General features: G+C 46.1%; 2 protein-coding genes across 2 annotated transcripts; both read left to right on the top strand.

The window, feature by feature from the left end:
- Positions 1-235: 235 nt before the first annotated feature.
- Positions 236-4,108, top strand: ppp1r14aa (protein phosphatase 1, regulatory (inhibitor) subunit 14Aa; the record flags this gene model as incomplete). The annotated part of the gene is made up of 4 exons (XM_084474427.1): positions 236-442; positions 1,746-1,826; positions 2,051-2,083; positions 3,152-4,108. The coding sequence occupies 4 exons, from the start codon at positions 236-238 to the stop codon at positions 3,326-3,328; spliced, it is 498 nt and encodes a 165-aa protein (XP_084330553.1). The 3' UTR covers positions 3,329-4,108.
- Positions 4,109-5,154: 1,046 nt separating this feature from the next.
- Positions 5,155-14,474, top strand: exoc3l2a (exocyst complex component 3-like 2a; the record flags this gene model as incomplete). Its single annotated transcript, XM_084474738.1, has 13 exons — positions 5,155-5,253; positions 6,918-7,507; positions 8,393-8,610; positions 9,353-10,106; positions 10,227-10,341; positions 10,423-10,533; positions 10,639-10,739; positions 11,066-11,176; positions 11,440-11,575; positions 11,669-11,791; positions 11,886-12,041; positions 13,171-13,292; positions 14,141-14,474. The coding sequence occupies exons 2-13, from the start codon at positions 6,942-6,944 to the stop codon at positions 14,472-14,474; spliced, it is 2,847 nt and encodes a 948-aa protein (XP_084330864.1). The 5' UTR covers positions 5,155-5,253; positions 6,918-6,941.
- Between the last annotated feature and the right edge of the window lie 4,946 nt (positions 14,475-19,420).

Below are 19,420 nucleotides of genomic sequence, written 5' to 3'. Positions count from 1 at the left end.
AGCCTCTATGGTCACCTCCCAGCCGTCTTCTTTCATCACGCTCACTCACACACGCACATACGCGCAAACGCACATACGCGCAAACACACACACACACACACACAAGCACACGCACAAACACACACACACACACACACACACACACACACACACACACACACACACACACACACACACACACGCACACACACACTGCTTCCTTCGTCCACAGATCTGAGATCCAGTCAGACGAGAGATGGCTAGCGATCGGGTCGGAAGTGCCGCGGCCGAAGTAGATGAAAAGGTGAATTCATCAGATCCCGATTTGGATGACTTTCCAGACCGCAGTCTCCAGAAGAGACAGGCTCGGGTGACGGTGAAGTACAACAGGAAGGAGCTGCAGAGGCGGCTGGACGTGGAGAAGTGGATCGACGAGTCCATGGACAAGCTCTACTTGGGCAAAGTGAGTTGCGTCGACCAACAATGTCAATATTGTATCTACTGACTATCAGAGAGGTTTGCATCATATATATCATCACGAGTTAGATTTTTACTTGCTATGTTTCATGTCGTTATCCTATAGGCTACGTGAGAGAGAAAATTGTAATACGGACCATTGGGCTGTTATAAAAAAAACTTTACAGCTGTGTGTACATTGCGCAATGATCACAGTACACCATTCTTGACTTTGCTTATATGTTTATCCCAGGTTTATCCCGGCATATTATGTATGAGTAGGCCTATTAATTATTCTAGACAAACAGAGTGTGAGATGAAGTAACAACCCATGTTAGCCGTGAGATCCCGTGCACTGTTTATTGACACCCGATCGCCATGGAGCATGAAGATGATGGATAAAGGCGTCCAGTTCTCCTTAAAAGGCCAAGCATCACTGGGTGAAACCTAGGACCACTGTCTCCAGAAAGGGAGGGCGGGGTTCTTCACTGCCTTAGAAGGGTAGTATTTGGGCCCAGAACCTGAATGAGGAAACTGGGATGGAGAGACAATTATAATTGATGTCCCTTGAGGAGACGCAAAACAGGAAATGCTGAATTTCTCTATGGGGGTGCTTGCGCATACGTTCCGCTTTAGGTTGTAGGAAAAACAAGACTAGGCCAGAAAGTAGGGATTGGTGAATTGTTTTACATTATAAAACAGGTATTTGCATAGCAGAGTGGAAAAAAGGACATTTCACCAGGGCAGTGCACTCTTGTTGCAACAGGTGTTTGGTGCGTCAATATAAATCCACTATGGGGCTGTGGGAGACTCGAACTGAGAGGGGAATCAAACGCCCTGAACCTAAAGAAGGAGTCATCTCATCTAACAAATCTAGTGATGTTGCAGTTTAAAAAGTATTCAAATGTCCAAAAAGTTTCCTTGTGCTATATCGCTAGAAGGAAGACCTTGTACCAGGACACCAGTCTAATCCCACTAACAAAGTGTTGGGTGATGGACGGGGGTTAGCGTGCCAGTCCAGTGGGTTCATACAAAGGCCGTTTGTTCACTCAGAGCAGTGGTACACTATGACATCCACATTGTTTCTGTCCCTGTTTCGGCCGGCCTTGAGCTCTGAGAAATTATAGTTTATATACGTATAGGTGGGACTCAGAAAAAATATGTTGTTTAATCAGCATTGTTTATCACCAGGTCATGTTGACTCAGTTGCCGAAATGCATTCTCATGAGACTAAACCGTGTGTGTGTGTGTGTGCGTGTGTGTGTGTGTGTGTGTGTGTGCGTGTGCATGTGCATGTGCATGTGCAATAGGAGGTGGACATGCCAGAGGAGGTGAACATAGATGAACTGATAGTATTGCCCAATGATGAAGAGAGAGTAAAAAAGTTGCAGGTAAGGACACCCAGGAGAAATGTAAAAAAACAAAACCCATTGGCAATAGATAATACATATCATTATCAATAATGGATCATACATAATATAGTCATATAGATAGATAGAAAATACAATTAAAAACATATGTATTCTATTTTGTTTTGGTTTATAAGAATGTGTATGTTCATCCAGTGAATATCAATGTATTTGTTTCAATGGTTTACATTTCTCCATCAAAACAGGACCTACTTCAGAACTGCACAAACAATACCAAGGTAGGTCCACACTCATGCACAGTCCTGGTCCACATTCAGAATGAGGTTGAGCATGTCTCATGTTGTTTACCTTGTATGTCTTTTTGCCTCTGACATGTTATACACATTATGCACACATGACATAATCCAGAGGCTAAACTCAAGTATAGAATAGCAGTGCCTGACACCCCTTGCCACGGTCGGTCTGAATGTCTTGACAGACACCGTTTGTGTTCACCCCTTCTCTCTTTTTCTGTAGCTTTACCCTCGGAACAATACGTCTCTTTTGAACCCAGCGGGTAGCGTGCATGCTGTGTAGTGCAAATTCAGTAAGCACAGCGCTGAGATTAAAACCAGCGATGGTGGAAACAGATTTTGGCATTATGGAAACCCTGACAAGGCCCTTGGGGAGGTGGATCCTCTTGATGATATGAAAGCAACTAAATGTGGGTTTCTGTAAACAGTCCCATTCGTATACAACATGTCTCTTCGGGTTGATATATGCAAACGCAATAAGCAACTAACTGCAACTAACAAAGAGTCACAAGCAGTTAAAAAAAGATTGGATGTCTGTCATTTATTTTGGTGTTGCTTGAGAGACCAAGTGGGTGGTGCTTTCTGTTAACACAAAGGTCCAAACAAGGTCTTAGAAACCAGCATTGATTTGCATCTACTCAAATCAAACAGCCGCTACAGGAAGTGCAGACGCTCTACACTTTTTGGTGTTTATGTTGGAGAATGCTGTGATTTCTTGATGTGGTTCACAGCAGTAAGATAAGGTGTTTTTGTGTTTTTGTCACAAACTCAAGGGTTTCTTTAGACAGTCCAACGTTTAGGCCTTCTAGCCTTCTTTCTGTGTCTGAACTATGTGTACTAAACTGTAGTTTGAAGGAGGAGCCCTTTATCTGACCATAGATTTTAATAGGCCCCCTGGCCCATGGATGTCCATTGAAAGTACAAAATGGCCGGTCTCTACTTTAATGCGCTTCAAGTCCTGTTAGCCATGTAGGGTCTCTCTCTCTCTGTCTCTCTCTCTCTCCCACTCTCTCTCTCCCACTCTCTGGATGACCCACTGGGCATGTGGCACAGGACTTCATCCAGGAGTTGGTGGGCAAGCTGGAGGGCCTCCAGAAGCAAGACGACCTCCAGAGCGAAGGCATTGAACACCCGGTCATCTCCCACAGCCACTACCGCCACGAGCCCTACCAATTCAGCAACATACACCAGCAGAACCAGCAGAGCCGAAGCCACAACCAGACCCTCTGAACTCAGACGCCATGCCCACACTGACGTGGCCATCCGTGGCTCTCGTGTGAATCAATAATGTTAAGCTGAGTGATTGCCATCGGGATTGTTAACCATTTTGAAAAAGGTTTGGTAAAGCCAAGACTGAAGGAGCACTGTGTGAGATGATGTGGGTCCATCTGTTTAGAAGGGAAGGCAATGCCCCAGTTCAGCTTGCGATAAATGTTTATGCCTTTTATCGAGAGAATACCTCAATTGTTGTTAATGTTACCACTTAGATTGAACATAATAGGAGAATAAACAGTTATTCTCCAATGTTATTACATTATTGTTATCATGGCTATAACTCCTGGCTTGTGAACTTGTAGTTGAGAATGTCCATATAAAAAACAATATACAAGCAATGTACTAAAATGAAAAAAAAAAGAATATTTGCAACATATTCTACTGACATGTTCTGTTCTATATCTTTCACATTGCCTCAGACAACCTTAACCTTTAAAAAAAAACCTAAAAAGTCTTTGGAATGCGATAATGTAACCTAACACTCAAGAAACATAGACAAATGTGACAGCAGAAACACCATTAATCACATTGAAGAAGCATTGAAACAGCATTCATGTGTCTTATGTTAAGCAGTTTATAAACCCTTTGGATTCTCTGTCATAATGAGAGCTTGTTTGACATACTGATATGAACGAATGTTGAACTGAATAACTTTTTTATTGGATTCACTCATTCACCAACCACCATTGACCAACCATCCAAGAGATGTGTTGTACGCATACATCCTTCTTGTAATAATAAAATATGGAAACCTTTTACTTTTACCTTTTACTGGCTGCTGTTGTCCGTTCCACAATTAAATCAACCCCAGGGAATTAGAGGAATGTTACTCAGTGAAGAGCTGAAAAACAGGAATGCCGTCTTCCTTGTTGGTTTCTGCAGTTCCCTGGATTGTACACTAGTGGGCACAGGTTGACCGGGAAATTGGAAATGTGTTGGAGAAACGCTCTCAGACTTGAGATTCAGGAGTTAAAATAGTTCAGAAACAAATACTTAAAATATATCTAAATAAAAAAAGATAAAGCTGAAAAGCTGATGAAAAAAAGATATAAGGAGGTAAAAGATTAGACTATATATTGATTTTGGTGATAAAATGGGTGACGTTAAAGACCACTTATTGAATCTTGAGCATATATACATTCAGCACGTGTCGCTCTTGCATGTGTTTTTGATGTGTGGAGTGACTGCTCATTTTTCTAGTTTCTGTATGGAGTTCAAGGTCCCGGACAACTTGTCCCCTATGAGGAAGCAAGTAAACAAACATACTCACACACACACACACACACACACACACACACACACACACACACACACACACACACACACACACACACACACACACACACACACACACACATGGAATGGAAGTGCAAACTGTATCTCCACTTCTCCACACTTTTTTTTTTTATCTCATCCTTCAACATCATCCACCGTTGCCATGCAGTTGTCACCTTCAAACTCAGTGGTTAGAGCAGTCTCTGGGGCGGGATAAGAGGAGGTGGGTTGGGTTAGAGATGGGATGGGATCGGGGGGGGCGGGGGGAGGGGGGGGGGAGAACGGGGGACGGGCACTTCCTGAGGAAAAATCATCACCCTCCACCACAATAGAGGCCGTCTCTCTCTCTCTCTCTCTCTCTCTCTCTCTCTCTCTCTCTCTCTCTCTCTCTCTCTCTCTCTCTCTCTCTCTCTCTCTCTCTCTCTCTCTCTCTCTCTCTCTCTCTCATGGGCCACCGAGTCTACTTACGGCCACACTCCCACACTTTTTTTTAGTCTCCCAAACAATACACATACGCACACACAGTGGAGACCCAGTGGAGGCTTATACATGCAGCTCTCTCCAGGATGAGATTGCACTGAAGCTCTGCACGACCGTCACACCAGGTAAGCAGCATCCAGCAGGACCTACAGAGTCTTCTTCTTCATATCGAATGCTTCACTGTGGTCATGGGAGTCCGGGGGACTCCTGAATGGCTGGGGTTGGGATTGGGTCGAGGTGTAGATTTGTTTCTTAGAGATACAAGGCTTGCCATGATCTTTAATGATCAGATGTTCTGTGAGGTATTGCTGATGTATGTTTTTCTTACGTCAGGGCTGTTATTTTCAATGCGCCGAAAACGTTCCCCATTGTTCCTCTTCGATGTGTGAAAGCTGATTATAAGATTATGTCTCAGGTATCTTACAGTTGTAATAATAATAATAATAATAATAACAACTGTGTAGCACAAGTAGGCCTACAGCTAAGAAGCCATAATAAGTGATGAAGCTTTAACTAGTGTTTGGGTTGCATGGAGAGATTTCATAATACTGCTGACAAAGTGTCTAAACAATACTTAAGTCTGGAGATTCAGAGAACATTGAGATGAATGGACCCTTCTTATATATCTGATACCAAGGGTAAAACAACATATTTGGCTGAGATGAGAGCACATTGTTTTGAACATAGTTTATTGTTTTAGTTACTAAAAAAATACATGGTTACTGTATTCGATTATTAAAGAAGACAGTTTCTGGATAGTGCAAAAATGCACACAAACAAAGCAATTCCCTGAGTAGATTTCAAATTTATATAGTTGTACAAATAGTTCACCCCCTTCAAGTTAAAATTAAAAAGTTTTAAGTTTTAAAAGAGATTATAATTGTCTTTACCCATAATTTGCACCTCTTAGCACTTATGTCTGGCATGTGCTATATAATACAATTAATTTGAACAACAACAAAAATAAATTTGAGGTTGCATAAAAGAATAACATTATTTAATTGTACAAAAAAAATTAAGGTTTGTTTTACATAAAAAATACTTAGACAAAATTCCTGTTTATTTATTTGAGCTGAGATATTCTCCAATCATTATACAGGTGTATTGTTATTACTTTGCAGCTGTAATATTAATCAAGTGTTTTCCATCTGAATTGATATCCTCTTCCATAATTACTTCATAATCGTTGAAAGCCAGAACTTCCTGTTTAAGCATAAAATCTTGGAATACAATGGTCACGGTGTCACAGTGAAGTAAAAAAAAGATTCAGAAATCTGGTGACAATTTAAATAATAGCCAATAATACACATATCTTCATCAATTCATTTAATAAATACATTTTCAAAGGTTGTCTAAAGTTGTGCCATATTAATATTGAAAAGCTTCAACCTATTGTTCTATTATTTGTCTGAATATAATCCAAATGATTACAAATCTTTATTCTCCTGTCACTCAAAGGTGAAACATTTTAATCCAGTCAAACAAGTTTATTTGGCATCAATAGATATTGTTCATATGAGTTTGTCCAACACGTGTATTTTGTCAAGGAAAATACACAGCCATTCTCTAAATTCAATAATATTTAGAATCCATATTTCCTGAGTATTTGGCAAGCAGTGTTATGAAACTGACCTGAAGGGATGTCGCAAAAATTCCTTTATTTTGAGCTTGGGCTTAATCCTAGACAGTTTTTCAAATGTATTTGTGTCACATGTAGTCATATGTTGTTTGTGTCATATGAAGTAAAAACTGAGGTGCTAATTCCGTCACAATTATTTGAACTTTTCAGTTTGTTGAAACCAAAAAGTGTGACATGCCGATTCTAAAGAAGCTCCCGGGCAGATCCAAGAGCTGCCACGAGTTTCCCCGGAGCAACGGGGAGCTGATCCTGCCCCGACTGGACCTGGGCCTCAAGGACCTGAATGACCTGAACCACCTCCAGGACCTCCAGGAGATGAAGGACCTCAACCCCTTCCACGAAGTGGACCTCACGGAGGACGAGAGGAACGACGGTGACGACCCGGGCCTCATTATGGGCGAGGTCAGGGGTTACCGCCAGCAGCAGCAGCAGCAGCTGCAGCAGCAGCATCGGACGTCGCGGGACGGCGAGGTGGAGGAGAACGAGGTGAACGCCGAGAGACATGGGGCGGGGAACCCCAAGGGCAGACCCCTGCGCGGGACGCTGGAGAGGATCTGCGGCGTGTCGCCCCTCAAGACCCTGGGGAAGCTGGGCAAGGGGCTACGCATCTCCGGCCGTAGCGTTTGGGGGGGCGGGGGCACGGCCCAGCGCAGCCCTGCGGGCGCCACCACACCCACGCCGGAGAAGGAGAAAAGGAAAGGACTACGCAGAAGCTCAGAGGAAATCATGACACTTCTCCGGTGAGCAGAGGAAGCTGCAGAGGCGCCACTGATGATAGAGGGGTTATGACCTCGCTTATGACATGATAACATGAATAGCATTGAATAAGTGGTTCTACGGTTAATAACTTTATGAATTAAGATTAAAAACATTAGACAGATTGAGAATTCATCATCCTCTCTAAGTTGTAGCAACCGGTGATGCAATGGGTAGTTGCGTCTTGACTGAATTATTATCCCAAGATAAGATCTTTGTAAATTCACTCAAAGCCATTTGAAAAACAAATCCAATGGGGGACATTTTCTAGCTCTCATAGTGTTTCCAGATGCTACAGGTTCCCTGGAGAATAACAAACACATAAATAGCATCAACAGAAATAACACAGTTGATCCCAGACGAGAGGTTCCAGAAGGTTTCAGAAAACAAACCATTGTCAGGTTCAAGTAACACAGATTCACTCATACCACCACATAGTTCTGCTACTACCTTAAGAGTTACTTAATGACCCGGTCACAAACCTGTTGATCTCAGGAACTGCTCTTGTTTGTCAGGTCTATTTTGTGAACTTGCGTCGCTCCGTGAATGGAGCTATTTTTAACCGAGACATTGTCCTCATTCCCAACGGCAGGAAAGTTTTGTACATGTGCAAATATGTGGCATTCCATTTCTGGGTGATGCTCTACTTCTATACCTTAACACGCACACACACACACACACACACACACACACACACACACACACACACACACACACACACACACACACACACACACACACACACAGGGAAATTAACTCAGACTTTTCAAATCTGAGTACAACATTTACTGGTATTATGATAGGACACCAGTTGCAACCGTCGAACCGTTTGGTGGGAGGGTTGCTCACGGAGGCCTTCTGGTGATCAGCTTCACAGGCAGGCGGAGGGAGATGCGCAGGGAGAGCCTGCCCTGCGGGGATCTGAGCACGGACCATGAGGCAGAGGCTCGCCGGCGACCCTCCTTCCTCAAGATGGTCAGCCTGGGTAAGCTGAAGCGGGAATCCATGTCTGACCGGGGCTCCTTCGAGACAGAGGAGGAGGAGGAGGAGGAGGAGCCGGCCGTCAAACCCAGGGAGCCGCTCTCAGGTAAGATCCGCGCGTTGGACACCTGCCGAGATTGTGAAAAACGGCTGTGACGTTGGCTCTTTGCTTGCCATGGCAATTCTTCAATGGCCCAACACATTGGTCACCTGAAGCGCCAGATGGTTTGTTAGAACCGAACCATCTGGGAAGTCATCCTTGGAAAGTGTTTGGAAAGGGGCAAGCAAGGGGCAAGCCCAAAAAAATACCTGGCAGGTGATTGGATGAACCCTCTGTGTATCGCCATCTACCACGCCGATCACACGTAGTTCTCCTCTTATAATGCTGATCGGTCCGAAGCACTGTGGTTCGGCCACAAGCGCATAACTTGAAGCCTGGTAAGATGGATTCTCGCATGATGGTGATCTTGCCTCGCAAGGTTAACACATTGGAGCTAGGCTTGTTAAACTGTATTGAGAGAGAACATTGAACTTCCTGGCAATGTCCAGTTGAATTTCCTCTCAATCCTAGAACGCTCTGCAATGAGTTTACAAGGTCATCCACTGTGTTGAATCATCAACCGACAGTGGGGTCAGGAAACCACTTCACTTCCTCCAACTGCAGGTCCCATCTTCCCTAGATACACATTCACCCAAGCTGGTGTTCATAGCTCTACCAGGACCCTGGCCACGGTTAGAAATGAGGTCACAGAGCAACACATTGTTCAACTGACCTTCTTGCTTGTTCTTCCATCCTTTTTGTGCTTTCTTTGAGAAAGGATCCTGACTCTCTCTTCTCCCACCAACAGTCTTGGAGATCCTACAGCTGGTGAACAACCGGGACCTCCTTCAGGCCGACACACACATTCAGGAGCTGGAGCGGGAGTGTGAGCTGCTCTCTTTACTGCCCAACGCATCGAACTCCGCCCTCACCCCGAGCTTCCCCAGTACCCCGTCCAGCATCGGCTCCTCAACGCCTTCCCTCCAGGACGACCTGCTCAGCTCCAACGCCACGCTGGACTCAGGTCGGCGCAAGGCCAAGGATGTGGAGCTCCTCTACGAGGCTCTGCAGAGGGAGATGTGGGACATAGTGCGCGAGTCCCTCCGCCAGCCCAGCGCAGGGCCCAACCTGGGCCTTGTGGTGCTGGTGATCCAGCAGGAGGAGCACGCCGATGCCTCCTGGGCCTTAAAAGAGGACAAGCCTCAGCGAGAGGGCTGTCCCCAGAACCCCAGCCAGCCCAGCCACAGGCCACGGAGGTTGAAGCAGAAGTGGAGGCAGGCAGTGGCAGAGGCCACCGACTGGAGCCTGCCCAGCCAGATGGACACCAAGGCGGGCCATCTCGCTCTCTACCTGGAGAGCCTGAGGAGTCGCATGGTGGACGACCTGGACGCCGCCAGGAGGAATGCCGTGTCCATCTACCCCGAGGAGTTTGCCGCGTTCCAGGTGTACGTGGAGAGCTACCACCGGGCCGTGGCCAAGCGGCTGCGGACTATCACAGGCGGCCCGCTGCAGATCACAGACGTGTACTCATTGTTGGACTGGTTCTACAATATTTACAACAGGTATGTCCGACACTTTATATGGTTCAAGTTGAACGTTTAACACCCTTGAGTAGCCAAAGATACACAATGAATATATATAAAGGATGCAGGTATTTATGTTTGATGTAAATCTTCCACCAGGGATGTCCTAGGCAATATTGGTGTTTCTGCACATATCAATTATTCCCATCTGGAGCCGATTTTGCCCCAGGACACAGTGGACAGGCTGGAACAAGACTGCCTCAATATTGTCAAGGTAAAAAAAAACAGCATTTTGATTATTGTACTTTTTGCGAAGAAGGAAATACTTATAATATAACATATTCATGACTTTCAGGATAAAGTCGAGACAGAACTGACCCAGGTTCTGGATGAAGAGGAGAGGCGATGGGCCCAAACTCTGCACATAGAGGAGTTTCAGTCCAATCTGGCACGTTCTGTCATCCAGGTACAGCCTTGTGTTATTCACACAGTATGCTTTGGGAAATTAGTCAGTTTCCAACTGTCTTGTTTCAATTGTAAAGCTTAATGTCTGCCTATGTATCTGGTTCAGAGACTAAAGGTTGACCTGGACAGATCCACAACTGTTAGCCAGTTTTTGGGCTCCAGAGTGGCTCGCTGCTGCCTCATAGGACTAGCCGATTTCCTCTATAGGTGAGTACTGGCCTTCCTCAATACTTTAAAGTTGACTAGCTTATACAGAATTGCATTTGCAATTAGGTGTTTTTTTAAGTAGGTGACTCTTGATGAATTTCCACGACCATAATGACCAAGTTATATGAAACATGTGACAATATGATACTTTGACTTTGATCACCAAAAGTAGCAATTGTCTACTTGTCTAACATAAAAAATAAATAAATGACAGTGTACGCCTTTTAACAACTTTATATATCTTAATGCAGACCATTAATATCCTTTTTGAGATGTATGCGATTGGTATATGCAATGTGAACTCATAAAAACTTCCACGTGTCCAGTTTTCAGAGGAAGGTGGAGATGTTCCATGAGACCCAGGCCGAGTTTGGAGATAGAGGAGACGGATACGTTTCCAGAACAATAGCTCTGGTCAACTGCTGCCCTCCGCTCAGGTAAATTGGCAATAAAGTGGGAGATTGGGAAATAACATTCTATTGAACATCATCAAAATTGGTGGTACAGAAACGCATAGAGCCCCCTGAAATGTCCTGTGTCGGATTTGGATTTCCAATGAACTATGAACCTAATGAACCTACCTGTAAGTGTCTTTGAGAAAGATACCCAATGCCGAGCTGTTGCTTTAAGATTTGTCTCTGTGATCACTGTAAGCACTGTTGGTGAAAACATAACATCTGCATCCTGCGTGCTCCTCTAGGACCTTTGTGCAGCGCTGCAGGCAGTGTGACCCACAGGGCAGTGAGGAGATAGCCCAGAGAGCTAACACATCCCTGGACAGGATAGTCAACCAATCGGTGCGCGTTCTGACCGACAGACTGTTTGAGCACATTAGGGTAAGAGATGTGCACAATTGTTAACTAGTAACGTAAAGTCTTGACTTTTGATAAATTGTGGCTTTACCTGTGGCGTTTTCTTTGTCTTTCCAGCCTTTTTTTGACAAGCTGGTGAAGAGGAAATGGCTGAACAACACTGTGGCCTTTGAGGCAATTGAAGCAAGCATCAAGCAGAACTTTAAGAAGTTCCGGAGGATGGACCCGCCACCGTACCAGGTACGGCTAATAGTTTGACCTGAATCACAGTTCCATCACACTGCTTCAGTAGTTGGGCTTTGCATGGTTTGATAATTCATTACTTCCATGTCAGATCCTGGTGGGCGAGGTGCACAGACGAGTCCTGGTGGAGTATGTCCGAGCCATACTGCGGGGACGGGTCATCTGCACTTCCTCCAAGATGAGGAAGAGGATGGCTTTCCGGCTTCAGGATGAGGCCAAACAGCTCAAGGGACTATTCAAGGATCTGGTAAGCAGCACGGGTCTCAAGATTCAACATTGTCTTGTCAAATTACCACGTCGATTTCTCTCAGTTGTGCGAATGCTAACCTTAATAAGGAAAATGGATACATTTCTATCAATGCTATTGCCAAATGGACTAGATGCTGCTCTCCATTTACCATCAACTAAGCACTTCTATTTACAATTCCATTTATTTTCCATTCCATTTTGAGTCTGCCCAAAAGGTCCTACAAGTCATTTTTAATTGAGCCAATAGAGTGGCCAAGGACCTCAGAGTTTGGAACCGGGCATGCTTTTTCAGGAAACGAATATCCTGTACAAATATCCCAATGAAGCATACTGCTAACAGTGCAGACCAGAAGTGGCCTGGAAGGCAGCGGGCCGGTGACTCTGAATGCAGCCCGACCCTTGGGTTTTCCAGGTCACAAATAACTCAGACAGTGTTGATACAGGACAGCGTGCAGAAAAATGGCTGCCGTCAGTGAGATGGAGATAGATGAAGTGGCCTGACATTAGACCCAGCCATGGAAGGGAAAAAAGGTTCAGAGGAGCTGGGCCTGCCAGCATGGCATTTGCCCCCTGTGTGTGTGCGAGTTCAAACAAGTGTCCGTCACCTACCGGCTGACAACAGGAAGCCTCTGTGCTCAGAAGGAACTTCCTGTTCCCGTCAGCTGGCTGGCTTTGATGTGGCTCTCGGATGGCCTTGGGGGCCCCTTTTGCCCGAGAGCAGGACAACGTTTCAGTGCAAACGCAGGGGATGCGTTTTTAATGGCAGCCTCAAAAACAACAACACAGATATTTTTAGTGAATGCAGGCCAAAGGATTCCGACAAGCTCTGCACTTTCAGGAAAAAATATGTGGAAAAAAAAACGTGTGCAAGCTCCTCACGTCTCTCGGCGGGAAATTATCTTTGGCCTGCAATCCGTTGTAGTCCTCAATAACACATACGTATTTTGTCATTCTATGAGCTCCATATTGAAAAACAACAAAAAAACGTTAGGTTTAGAATTCCCCTTGAATAGCAATAGTCATCCAACCGTTCTATTTTATATATGGTACTGCCATACCTTTTACCTTTTGATCGTTTTATACCATTTAAGCTTCAGATCAAGTATCAAAGCTCTCTGTCATCTTAGGAGTCTGGCTCGTCCTGGTTGGACAGTCTCATCTGCCATCTGGCTGACATCATCCTCCTGGAAGACACCCCCTCTATTCAGATGGAAGTTGCCGTGCTGGTGAAAGAGTTTCCAGATATACGGTAAGGCGTGAGCAATTCATCACCGCTCCAAAACCACTTCCCCTGCTAATGACTCAGGTGTCACTCATCCCATGAAAAGATTCCACTGTCGCCGTGGGCCGCCATGTCGTGTGTAGAGCCACACACTCACAGGGCTGTTTTTGGCACTCGGCCGAAGGTGGGGAAATCGAAAGAGAATGTATGGTCTTTTTGTTGACACAATGGATCAAAACAAGGAAAAGACTCGCGGAAACATAACTACATTAACCCCGCTATTTTGGGCGACAGACAAGGGTCTGTTTTGAGAATAGAAGAGGCTGAAGAGGCCCTCAAGGGGAGTCCCAGCCCCCCCCCCCCTCTCCCGAGGCTGTTTGTGTTGCTGCTTGAAGCTCAGGTGACAGTTTTGGCAATTCACCGCCGGCTGTGACGCATGACCCATGGCGCAGCAGACAGGAAGTGCAGGGGAGTTCCTATTCCTGCCACCCCCAGGGGAGACAGTCTGGTGCCACGGCTTGGAATCCAAGCGGGGGCTTGGGTAGTGTGGGGCGGGGGGGGGGGGAACGGGGACGGGGGCAGGGTGTGGATGATAAGAGTAATGAATAAGGAATTCAGAAAAAAACTTCTGTCCGCTTGGGGCTGCCTGGCCTGTACTCAGTGATGAAGCCGTCTGATATGATAGCCTTCCTTGCATGTACACTCTTAGCATCCATACACGGATAAAGGTGCATGGGGGATGGTGCATGGTGCATAGGCACTGCATGGGCACGGTTGGCCCTGAGAAAAGTTCCAACACGCACCACGTCCACGCACACCCCTTCTCATCCCAGTGTTTTGAACCCCCCCCCCCCCCCTCCCCACCATCCCGACAGGAAGAGGCACGTGTCCACGCTGCTGAACGTGCGGGGCATGATGCGGCAGGCGGAGCGCCAGGAGATCCTCAACGTGGTGAAGGACTTTGAGTGCAGCGCGGCGCTGATGTGCCGGGACCACGCCATTTTCTCCGACATCCCCATCCCCTCCGAGGTGCACTGCCTCAGCCTGGGCCTCCTCCGCCTCGCCATGAGCGTCGCAAACTGGTTGTCGGAGCGCCGGCACGGGTCGGCCCGCCGCCAGCAGGCCGGCGGCAAGACGGCGGCGAACCACAGCCACGAACAGTCGCGGCAAGGAGACGAGGGCGCAGCCGGGGTGCACAGAGAGGACTAGGAAGGGAGGGAACGGGGTGCCAGGATTGGGATTGACGCTTGTGTTTCTCCGGGAAGGGGGCAGGGGGTCGTAGATTTAAAAAAAACAAAAAAAACAGTAGAGCAATCACAAATTCATCCGCTGTGAATGTTTGTGACGATTTGTATCATGCACCTTGTAAAGGCATTTGGCAATGCCCAAAGTATTGCGAGCAAAGCCGTTTCCTAGAAAGCTGAATGAAGAAACTTGAGCTCAGGTACTTCTCTTAGTGTACATCATGCTTTCTCACACCAAATGTCTCATCACCTTCAGAGGACCGCAGATGTGAAACAAGCTGCAATTCGTCAAGATCATCTCTATTACTCATTTAGTACGCATTTACAAAGAAGGAAGACAAGTCATATTTAACATTCATTTAAGCAGTTTCTCAAAAACGAATGCCATGTTAGGCCACCTAGCTAGCACCTGCCTGCATAGTTGCGATGTGGTAATGTCCTGTAGAAGTACATTTGGTTGTAACACGTATTCAAACGGCAGGTCATGTAACATCTTAGTTGCTCTATTATTGCTATGGATACTGCACAGAAAGCCACACTTTAGTAATTGATATACCGCTTATCTATGTAAGAATATATATATATATATATATATTTTGAAATATATAAATATTTGAGAGTGTGTGTGTGGGAGAATGGTGTGTGTGTGTGTACGCTCATGTGTGTGCATATGCATGTGTGTGTGTGTGTGTGTGGGTGTGCGTATGTATGGTATATGACCAGGAAATGTTTTGAACCCCAACTGTGAATAACATGGATCTTTTGCTGGACATGTAATAAAAACCTATTGATTGGGTCGCCATAATCTATTTTGTACGTCTTTCTCACTCACTGTGTGTGACTGAACTGTTACTGTTTAGAGTGGATACCTAGAGCTCCAGGTGTACTAATTATAGCATGACATCATCTGTACGCTTCGAGAACACCTCATTGTACATCTATTGTACTGCCCCTTCCTACTTTAGGTGACTTGGACGAAGGGGAATGTCAAAGACCCAGCTTTGTTTAATAATACGCGGCAGAGGGCACTTTGACAAACCGCCGGCGCGGCGGTGTGACGCAGACGCCGAGACGTAGACACACATACTTCATGGCCTCTGTCCTACGCGTATTGTTCGGTGAAGCGACAAACGCCGGGAGTGAAAAAACGGGGCCCCAACATGGCTACTCCGGGACACCCTGCCACTGTGCAGCTAGGGAGGGAAGCTGTTGGGGGAGGTCAGGGGGGGGAGATGGAAGGGGCAGAGAACGGGGGTCACACCCTTGGGGTCTGCCAAGGGGATGTTTTTCGATAAACAAAGACTTCCTGTTGTCCAGAGAGGTGCAAACGGATGCTTTTATTGGAGCCAAGTTAACGACATGAACTAGGAGGGAACTTCCTCTCGGCTGCTCGGAGCGAAGGTGCAAGCCGTGGCTAGGCTTTTTTTTCCAAGTTTGACTTGCTCGTGGGCTATTCCAAACAAAGGCTGTTGCCCCCAGCAGGGGGGATGTATGCTAACACGGCCCCGTTGGACTCTAGATTGAGCCTATCTCTCTGAAAGGGTAGGCCTACGTTTGACCAGAGAACAGATGATAAAAGAACCAATCCAAGCCAATGTCTGTGGGAACACGTAATAGGGGTTACAAGCCTTGCTCAGGGGGTTCTGGCAGAAAGAGGAAAAGCAAACCAAGTTTTAGAGGTAATACAAGGGAATGACCCGACCCCGGATAAGCGGATGAGGATGAGGATGAGGACAAGGGAATGATCAAAAGCGAGAGAAAGAGACAGAGAGATAGTGAGAGAGGGGTAGAGAGAGAGTGAGAGAGAGAGAACTGGGGCAGCTGTTGTACGGGCCAAGGTGCTCCCAGTTACACTAACGACCCACTGAGCACAGGCAAGCATACATCTGGTATGGAAGGGCAGCTGGCGTCTCACACACACACACACACACACACACACACACACACACACACACACACTTGCACATTTGCTGTGTCCTGATGTTTTTACCTGAAGGTGCAGAACTTGGACGTAGATAGCTCACTCTTCACCTGAATCCTATCCTTGTGTAATCCTGCCAACCCTGCCCTTGGCCTAAATGTGTCATTACGTTGCCTATTAATACTGTAGCTTCTATATAAAGCAACATCCCTCATGGGTCAACCATCTTTAGGTTTGGTATGCTACATGTTTACCAACAAAGACAAAACAATAGGTCTGGGATATTTCCGCCCTTGGATTACACAGCGCGCTCGCTAGCAAAATTTCCACAACCCCGGAGCACGGGAAGGAAGAACACGGAGTGGCGTTGGCATTGGACTGAATGGTAAGTTTGGCAGAACTTCTTCTGACTCATGCTGGATATCTCACACGGTCATCTGACATCCTCTGCAAAAGGTAGTTGTAGAACGGATGTCGGAGGCTGGGGTTCCAAGTATTCCACGATCATTCAGTACCCGGAGATGGGGTACAGGCCAGGTATCAGCAACAAGAGCCAAAGGTTTTTTGGATGGTCCCCCCCCCCCCACTCCCCCACCCAAACACCCCCAGCATCAACCCCCCCACACAATCCACTGGATCACAATGAAGTCCCTGGGAAGCACTTCCTTGCTTCCGTTAATTAATGCAGCACTGTGCTGGTAAACCCATCTGGATGCAATCACGGTGTGTGTGTTTGTGTGTGTGTTTTGTTTTCGGAAAGAAAAGGTACGCCAATCCCTTTTCCTTGTTCAGTCTCGTAATTCCCCTTTCGTGTGTACACCGAGTTCTGCTTATTTTCTTTCTTTGTACTTCTCTGAATATGGTAAATAGTGATATGGATGTTTGGATGAAGGGGTGTATTCAACATTCAGGTGATGCTCTATTTATACTTGCAAAATCCACTTGGTCCTCAAGAACGCACAATGCAGCCTAGAATCATAAAGGCCTATCACACATGACACACGATTCCACTAACCATTGACTATGTTATCGCTTACAGACTAGTATCACTAAGATGAACATCGATTAATGACAGAGATTTTAAATGATGAGCTGAAGCTCTTTACACAGGCGTTTAAGTATTCACTGGCGCTACGACTAGCAGTGGAGAAACGAAACCCCTGTAAACGCACAGCGCCTCCTTCCACCCATCCTTTCCTCTCCTGCCGTCTGCTGGGGTTGTCCTGGACCAAACTAGAACACGAGGACTCAACCCAACCACAGCCTCTGTCTCTCTCTCTCTCTCTCTTTCTCCCCCTCTCTCTTTTGCCTACGTATATCATGTGCACCTTGTCCGCCACGATCGCTGCCCACTTGACGAGAAAACAATGGCTCCTCTCCGTCTCTCGCCATGGGATATCCTGATTTATGTTATCAGAGTGTACCCATCAAGTGGGGCTCTTTATTTAGCCCTGAAGAAGATGTATGGCCCCCCTCTCCGGTGCCCTCTGGGGGGGGGGGGGGGGGGGATACAGCCTCACACTGGTGGACTCACCGGGCCAAGGGGTCTTGTTTCGTGTCAGTGTCAACGACCTCCGTGAGGTATGGCTCTTGGGGACTCAAGAGGCGAGGGACGGGAAAGGAAGGCGGATGTACACCTTTTGTTGAAGCAAAGCCACGACAGCCGTTGAAAATAGCCCTTCGATAAAATCTGATCGATGCGTGATGTGTTTCTTAGAATTTATTAGGCAAAATGTGGCACATGGGCCTGGCATGGACCCGAACCAGAACCGGAAACCGGAAAATTGGAAAGCATGAACACAAACATGTTTTGGCTTGAGGTCGCGCACTGTGGTCCGTAGCTTCCTGTGAGGTTTAAAACATACCGTTCTCTCATTAAAAATTAAAAGGTCATATTATTTTGTCAAATGGACAAAGACAATCACCAAAACGCATCCAATTTTGTGTCACTTCTACACAGCTGAGCTGAAGTGTGAGGCGTGGCTATAAATATTTGCTCCTAGCCATGTTGGCAGGATGCCATCATCACTGTAAACATCCCAACCTGTGGGGTTATTTGTTTCCCTCTTGTATAAATTGTTTTGACGTTTCAAATAATAGTGTGAAGCGAAAACAGACGTGGGGCGGCGTGGCTGGTGCTGCATGCGTAACTGACTAGTCTTTATTTATCCTTGGACATCCCCTTTGGTCTCACTGACCTGGGCCCCATATATTATCATCAACTGGACTGGAGACTGCTGGCTCTCCAGTCCCTCACATGTGGACTGGATAGTAGGGTTCCCCTTGTGGTAATTCCTCACAAGGATTGCCTGAAAACATGCTGTAAAGGTTTTTTGTTTTTTTTTCAAAATCAAAATGTTCGTAAATTGCACAATATAGAATTAGACACAGCATTTCAGTAAAACCCAACCATCCCAACCCAACCGTCATTTATTTTTCCCAAATATAGCAATATCCCTTTTGCCCTGTGAACTGTCCTCCTCGTCATCTTTCCATTTACATGGAAACAGGAATACAATGTCACTTTATTGTGGAAAGTACAAATGATTCAAATAATTTCCTCTCAATCAAAAGCAAACCGTAGCCACGTTTTATGAGGGAAATCCAACAAATTCAGGGAAATTACATTAAGAATAGAACAAAGACATATACACACGGAGACAACAATTAGACCCCAGAGAGTGGAAGAATTACGTAAAAATCATGAGTCAGATATGTCATTTTTAAAAATTGAACTTGTATGGGCTTTCCGTGCCTTAACAGACAGGACAAGGATACAGACAGGAAGGTGGGTTGACAGAGAGGGGAACCGAACCTGGGCATATCGCCTACGCAGTTACCTCACCAGCGGCTTGAACTGACAGACATCTACTGGAGGAAAACAGGGCGGCGGGAAGGGACATCCTTGATGGCCATGAATTTATTGAGGCTTTGCAGAGGGAAGTAAGGAGGGGTGGAGGCTGCCTCTGGTTTCCAGACTCACCTTTGCT

Source organism: Micromesistius poutassou (genome assembly GCF_964030765.1).
Source record: "Micromesistius poutassou genome assembly, chromosome: 10".
NCBI classification, from domain to species: domain Eukaryota; kingdom Metazoa; phylum Chordata; class Actinopteri; order Gadiformes; family Gadidae; genus Micromesistius; species Micromesistius poutassou.
This window is presented reverse-complemented; position numbering and strand designations above follow the sequence as displayed.